This window comes from Penaeus japonicus, unplaced genomic scaffold, assembly GCF_977035675.1.
Source record: "Penaeus japonicus unplaced genomic scaffold, GWHDUDI00000001_assembly GWHDUDI00000008, whole genome shotgun sequence".
Taxonomy (NCBI): Eukaryota; Metazoa; Arthropoda; class Malacostraca; order Decapoda; family Penaeidae; genus Penaeus; species Penaeus japonicus.
Genome location: NW_028234410.1, coordinates 35156245 through 35163744, shown reverse-complemented (window position 1 = coordinate 35163744; position 7500 = coordinate 35156245). Strand labels below are relative to the sequence as shown.

The 7500-nt window shown below is 47.3% G+C and overlaps 1 protein-coding gene across 5 annotated transcripts in view; it reads right to left on the bottom strand.

Annotated features, from left to right (window-relative positions):
• Positions 1-7500, bottom strand: part of LOC122255538 (uncharacterized) — a 94144-nt gene that overhangs the window by 77870 nt on the left and 8774 nt on the right. For 4 of the 5 annotated variants that reach the window (XM_043019688.2, XM_043019692.2, XM_043019689.2 and 1 more), the window contains exon 2: positions 1057-1394. In XM_043019688.2, the coding sequence (XP_042875622.1) occupies positions 1057-1365 (309 nt within the window). In that variant the 5' untranslated portion in view covers positions 1366-1394. Of the gene's footprint in view, positions 1-1056; positions 1395-6061; positions 6206-7500 lie in introns of those variants that run through there. The other variant, XM_086539328.1, reaches the window with a different exon arrangement.

Here is a 7500-nt window from a genome sequence, read left to right as displayed (position 1 = left end):
GCGTGACTCATCATGGGAGACACAGGTGTGCCAGGTGTGCCACTCACAAAGACCTGCGCAATGCAGCTTTCGAGTGAGACGGAGTGAGCAACAGGCAAGCTGATAGAGAGACAGAGAGAAGGGAAAATACCAGAAGATTAAAATGCCGGAAAATGAGAGGGAAAAAAGATGGGTGAAAGAAATGAGAGAGAGAAAGAGGCTATGAGGAAGTTCATTATACATGTAAAAAGTCCCAAGAGAGGAGACGGATAGGGGAGACGAGAGAAGGGAGAGGAAAGAGATAAAATGAAAGAGGGGAGTGGAGAACAAGGAAACGAGAGAAGGAAGAGCTTGGGACGAGAAAGGGAGGAAAGAGAGAGGAAAGGTGAACAAAGAAAGGGGAAAGGGGAATGATAAGAGGGGAGACAAGAGACGAAAGAAGGGAGAGGGGAGAGGAGAAAGGGGCGAGCGGAGAGGGGAGAGGAGAAAGAGGAGAGGGGAGAGGAGAAAGAGGAGAGGGGAGAGGAGAAAGAGGAGAGGGGAGAGGAGAAAGAGGAAAGGGGAGCGGAAGGAGAGAGGGGAGAGACGAGGTAGGAGAGAGGAAAGAAATACAAGGGGTGAGGAGAACAAGTAGAGGAGAGAGGAAAGAGGAGAAAGGAGAGAGGGGAGATGGGAAAGGAGAATGGGAAGAGAAGAGAGGGGGAAGAAATAAGAGAAAGAGGAGAAAAGGAATAGGTGAGACATGAGAGACAAGAGAGAGGGGAAACAAGAGACGGGAGAGGAGAGAGGGGAAAGGAGAATGGGAAGAGAAGAGAGGGGAGAGAAGAAAGGGGAGAGGAAATAAGAGAAAGAGGAGAAAAGGAAGAGGTGAGACATGAGAGACAAGAGAGAGGGGAAACAAGAGACGGGAGAGGAGAGAGGGGAAAGGAGAATGGGAAGAGAAGAGAGGGGAGAGGAAATAAGAGAAAGAGGAGAAAAGGAAGAGGGGAGACATGAGAGACAAGAGAGAGGGGAAACAAGAGACGGGAGAGGAGAGGGAGGAGGCCCCGAGCCCCAAGGCCTCTCCCACTCACTCACCAGGCAGAAGCACGTTCCGTTGAGGCACTCGCCCCGGCCGGAGCAGTTGGCCTGGCACGAGTTGGTGTAGTTGGTCATCCTCTCGTAGAAGGTCCTGATGGAGGTGTAGAGCGCCTCGCCTAAGGTCTCGCCAGCCACGGGGGACAGATCGGGCTGGCTGGAAGGAGAGGAGGAAGCCGCGTAGGCGTGGGCGGGGGCTGGCGTGGAGTGATGGGCGGGGGAACTGACAGGCTGGCGTGTGGGCGGTCCATAGTCGAGGGCGTTGTGGTCCGCCACTCCCACGGCGTAGGACGAGCTCCCGCCTACCATACCGCTGCCCACCGAGATGACAACACCATCTGCGGACACCGGGGGGAAAAGGGTTGAAATAAGTAAGTAAGAGTAAGGATGACAATGATGGTGATGATGATGGTAGTGGTGATGATGATGGTAGTGGTGATGACGATGGTGGTGGTAAGGATGAAAATAATGATAATAATAACAATGACAATAATAATCATTAAAATGGTAACAACAAAAATAATAATCATAATAATAATTATAATTTGAACAATAGCAATCTAGAAGAAAGTCTGGCGAAAACAGACGAGGATTAATGATACAAGAAAAAAAAAATGCAGGCAAAGCAAGTAATAGCATGCCCTCCGCCCAATCTTCAGACGCCTGATAAGAATGCCTGTCTCAAGAAATTCTCTTCGAACTCACGTTTCCGATTACATAACCTCCCGTAACCATGTCAAGGAGTAAACAACAACACGCGCGCGCACCCAGATACACAAACGCGTGTGTGATACATACACACACACACACACCTGAAACGCCAACAAGGCCACATATGTAGGCGAACACTTGGCTCTCCCCAAATCGCTTAGGCTTCATCCTCGACCCACATAACGCAAGGTAAGTACATGGAAGGAAAAATGTATTATTCACGAGCGCCGCCGGAAGATAGGCCAGGCAGCAGACAGCAGGCAGCAGACAGGGAGGGAAGGCGAGGAGGGTCTGCTGGTAGTAGTACCCTCGGTTGACGCTGCCCGGGTGTCATGTCAGCTGGACCCAAGTCGGCCACGTCAGTTAGCCCGATGCTATTCACATCAATTGAACTCGGCGGTAACCATGTCAAGTGGCTAGACAGGGGGTCACATCAGTGTCAGCTGGGAGGAAGCTGGTGCACTGGGTGGCGCCACCAGGACAGCGGCAGGTGGCCCCGCGAGGCTCATGAATGGCCCGTCATTTTCTTCCATCACACGCAGCTGGTGTCTGGTTGCCTGTGGGTGCGAGGCCGGTGGGCCTTGGCCAATCCTTGTGTTATTTTCCCAAAAACGTCGAATTCCATGGCCACTGACTTCAGATATTGTGTAGGAGTTATACATTATATAAAGAACAAGGAGGAGGGAGAGGTAGGAGAGGGAGAGAGGGGAGAGAGAGAGAGAGAGAGAGAGAGAGAGAGAGAGAGAGAGAGAGAGAGAGAGAGAGAGAGAGAGAGAGAGAGAGAGAGAGAGAGAGAGAGAGAGGAGGAGAAGGAGAGAGAGAGAGAGAGAGAGAGAGAGAGAGAGAGAGAATGCTGGAGGGAAGAGGAGAGAGGGAGAGGGAGAGAGAGAGAGAGAGAGAGAGAGAGAGAGAGAGAGAGAGAGAGAGAGAAAGGGAAAGAGAGAGAAAGAGAAAGAGAGAGCGAGAGAGACCCCCTCACACACACACATCGCCAGGAGATAATCCCTTCTCGTGAAACAGCCAGGACGTGCTGTAACCGAGGCCTGAGGCACGGCCCTCGCTTTCCTCCTATTAGCACGTCCTTTCCAACCCGTTGCCATGGGCGCGATTCTTACCTCTCGTTCTCGCCTCGTGCTCCTTTCTTTCTCATCAACAGGTCTAGATACTTTTGTAACAACTCTGTCAACTCTTAATAGTCACTGGACGCATAAAACAACAAACAATCAAAAAATCACCTCTGTGCATACATGCTATACATCTGTATCTATATCTATCTATCTATCTATCTATCTATTACTTTCAAAGCATTTATGCCAGGTAAGCAGGCAAGCACGCGCAAACAGATTTCGCAACGAGGTTAAAGACATCCATCCTCCAGACCCAAAATATACTGTATCCTAAAGACATCAACTATAAAAGCATCTGCAAAATTTTCCGCGTCATCTGATGCAATGCAATGGCGTTTGCAGCATGTCTGAATCAGGCTGACTAAACTGGAAGGCAGACTGACAGACTGAATGTCTGATCGACCTAATGATAACAGGTCGACTTCAATGTTTGTATTACTATGTTACTCTACGGTGATTGCTTGTCTAAATTGCAAACCTTAATAACATACAAGACACAAACTAGCAGATGAGAGTTGAAAGCAGGAAGAGACAATGAGACAAGGGGTGGAGAAAGCGAGAAGGGAGCAAGAACAGAACATCCGCTATTGCACAATGGTTATTATAGGAAATCCTACTTAGCGGACACGCGGACACACATACACATACACACACACAAACCTAGCCTTTAAAATATTACTGTTACTCCTCCACCATTAGAAATATAGACAAACAAAAACAAAACAAAAAACACATCAACAACTCCCGGCTCATAAAACAAACAAACAAACAAAACAAACAAACACGTATCTCCAATCGCCATACCCCAGGAAAATAAAAGTACACACCAATCACCCCCGCGCATAAAACATACAACACGTATCCCATTCAAAATAAACAAAGTCCTGAATCAACCTGAATACCTACCCCCCTCCCCCTCCCCCACCCCAACCCCCACCTTCGCGCGCGCACGCAAGGCCACGCTATCAATAATGGTCAATGAGAGGAGGGAGAGGGGGGCTGCAAGCAGGCACGTGGACATATCAATCACTGCGCTCTCCTTGGGTTGATTTGCTTCTTGTTTATCCTGTTGTTTGTTTTTCATTCTCTTTTTTTTCAGCTCCAGGCATATTCAAGTCTGACGAAATTGGAGTTTGGCCGAGTTTCTGTCTCTCTCCCTCTTCATAATAATAATAATAATAATCTTCTTCTTCTTCTTCTTCTTCTTCTTCTTCTTCTTCTTCTTCTTCTTCTTCTTCTTCTTCTTCTTCTTCTTCTTCTTCTTCTCCTTCTTCTTCTTCTCCTTCTTGTACCAGCCACTTCGGGACTCGCGGGCATAGCGGGACTGGGTGAGTGAGCGATAAAGCAGGTTGCGGTTTCGAAACTCGTTCGTTTTCGCAAGCATTCACCTCGTGCCGCGTCGGCGGGGAGGGGGGAGGGGAAAGGGGGGGGGGAAAGACTTCACTGGACGTCCCGATATCCGAGGCCACGGCTGCAGTGGCCGCCCATCGCACTATGACACTCCACCAGCAAGTATCTTTTTCTCTCCGGACACCCGCAGCAGAAACAGGGAATTGCTTTTTATTTTATTTTTTTATCTGGGAGACAACAAACATTAACCCGCACTAACTCGAATGGTACCCCAGTTTTCCCAGACACGAGCGACGGCCCGTAAATCAACCGACTTCTCGATGCATTTTAAATCTCATACCCAGCATCCCAAAGTTTGTGATACTGTGCATGTGTCTATGCTCCCCAGGCCCCAACATAACACCACAAAACATCACATAACCCAACATAACATACCATAACCCAACATAACGTAACCTAATCTCTCCTATCATAACCTATGACTCATGGACATCGATCGAATGGACTCTAGATGCTTGCCGAGTACCAGGCCAGTAATCCAGTCTTTGAAGTACATACAATGCAATATCGACATCCAGGGTGTCTGCTGCCATGGATGACCTAGCTACCCATGCACGTGACTGGCTGCCTTTTCACCTTTCGCCTGTCCTTGTTACTACAAAGCTCAATAACGTCTGACCTTTTAGTTCATCCCCGGTACGCTTCTGCTGGTACATGCGAGCAGATCAATCGTCCGATAATTATAAAGTAAAGCGTCCTTCGTCTTCTTGCTTGCTTTCTCTTTCTTTCCTCTTTCTCTCAATAATTAAAAGCATCAACCAGAATACCAGGAAATGAGTCACAAGTAAACATCAACAAGGACAGTACCGACTGCCCCCAAATCCCAATGCGTCTCGGGGAAATGCAAACACGTGATCACCGCGTGGCAACGACGCGCAAAGTTGCCAACTGTGTTAATCACTACTTAGCAACAGCTTCCACGTGATGCTCGTCCGCGCGTATCGTAGAGGCAAACGCTTCGAAAATACAACAAATAAAACATAGCACATACATTTCCACTACATTCATTCTTTAAAATCTTAACGTATGGTAGGTAGCATACACTGATTGGCATCGATAGCGAAAGATATCAATCTTGCTACATCACTGAGACGTTTAAGGACATCGTCCTGCAATACCGACATTTTCTTAACCGTCCTGCTTTGTAGTTCATAGAGTCAATGAACACGCACTGTTATAGTTTCACAAGAAATCAAGACCTCGAAGCAGGTCCATACAGTCTAACAGAATAGACCAACAAACAGGAAACAGCATTAAGACAATTTCTTCTTCAATGAATATACATCTTCGAAGTTCAATACGACGTCTAACTCGACCCCCCCACCTTCTAATTCTCCCTCAACCGCCCTTGCAGCCCCAATGCAACTAAAGAGAGAGTATAAAGAGAAATGATTTCGCACACGAGGAACACAACGCAGCACGCCATGCCAAAAGAAACAGACAAGCAATGTCCTGCTTAGTGAAGCCGACATGTTATAAAAAGAACATCTCAAAGGGCAGTAACCCTGTGCCGAGTTAAAAAGAAGGCAAAGCCAAGCAGAGAAAAAAAAAACAACGAAAAGAAAGAAGGAGAAAAGTAGGTCTATGAAGATGAAAAACACAGCCTTATATGCAGACCGTACATAAACACTGAAAACAAAGTAAAAAAAAAAAAAGGTAACAAGACAGATAAGTCCATCCATGCCCATACAACCATTTACATCCAAGGAGACAATACACAGGCGCTGAAAACAAAATAAAAATCACAAGAGAAACACCTTCGACAAGGCCCTTTTCTAACAAGGACACCTCGGCATTGCGGACACCTCGACAATGCGCGGCCGGTCCCCGACAGACACCATGAGTAGGCCAATGATCGATCCCTTCTGTTTCACGAGTGGCGCCAGTGGTCTGTTGTCTTCCCGCCCTACTTCAAGGATCAGGAAAAGGAAAAAGTTAGAAATAGTCATAATATAGAGAGCCTTTAGAGTAAGCGAGTAGGCCTGTATGAGTACAAGTGCATACAATCACATCTACATAAAAATACAGAAAAGGAGAGATAGAGAGGGGGGGGAGATATGGAGGATGGAGGGTGAGGCAGAGGGGAAGGAGGAGGGAGTGAGAGAGAGGATAGAGGAGAGGAGAGGATAGAGGAGAGAGAGATGATAGAGGAGAGAGAAAGAGAAAGAGAGCGAGAAACCTATCCCTGCTGAATGCGTAAAAGACCCTCCCCTCACCTATACACTCATAAACACCACCATTCCCCAGTCCCTTTTAGAACCCAAAACCATCTACCTCTCCGAACCCAAATTACAAACCTAACCTACATACATACATATCCCCGCGCTCTAACTTCTTTCAACGACCACTTAACTCGTTGATTCACACGACATTATTCCTGCCCACACAACAAGGTCGCTTCCTCAGCCGCTAGGGCCAGGAGGCAGCAGGAAGTGTGAGTGAGAGAGCCAGCCTAACCCCTGCCGGCACTCATCTGCGGCAGGTATCGCTAAGGATGCGGCCCACGCCCTTTTTCTTTTACTCGTTTCCCCGTCCTTCTATGTCCTCTGCTATCCTCTTTCCTCTTCGTTTTCCTTCGCTTTCGTAATGTTTGTTCGTTCATTGTTTTTATTCGCGTTTGTGTGTGCTGTGGGGGATGGAGGGGAGAGGATAGGCCTGCAGTAAATACGACAAAAGGGGGGAAGGGGGGAAAACAACAACAAAACAGTCTCGGTACATGCCAAGAAGAAGCAGAAAAAAAGGAAAGTAGAACACTGCGGAGGAACCTCTCTTCCCCTTAACCCCCCACCCTCCCACCCCTCCCTCCCCTCACTTCCCTTCCCCTCCCCTCCCCCTTGCTACTGACAGACGGATGCTCGTTTGGTTGTTTTAGCCCTGGTAGCCTCCACCCACTCTTCCCTGGCACAGTTTCTGATGCACACACATTCCTTCCAAAACACCACACACATGTAAACACATACACAGTGCATGAAACCCGTTGATTTTAGGCTTTACATTATGTCATGCCCCGACATAATGTAACAATAACGTAAATCTGATGGCGTTGAAAAACAAGCTATGGTAGATTATATATGTATCATATCTAGAAAATTGAAACTAGTACCATTATTAACAATATGTATGTATATATATAAATAAATAAATATATATATACATATATACATATTGTTTGTGATGCTAAAAATGCCCTACCCGT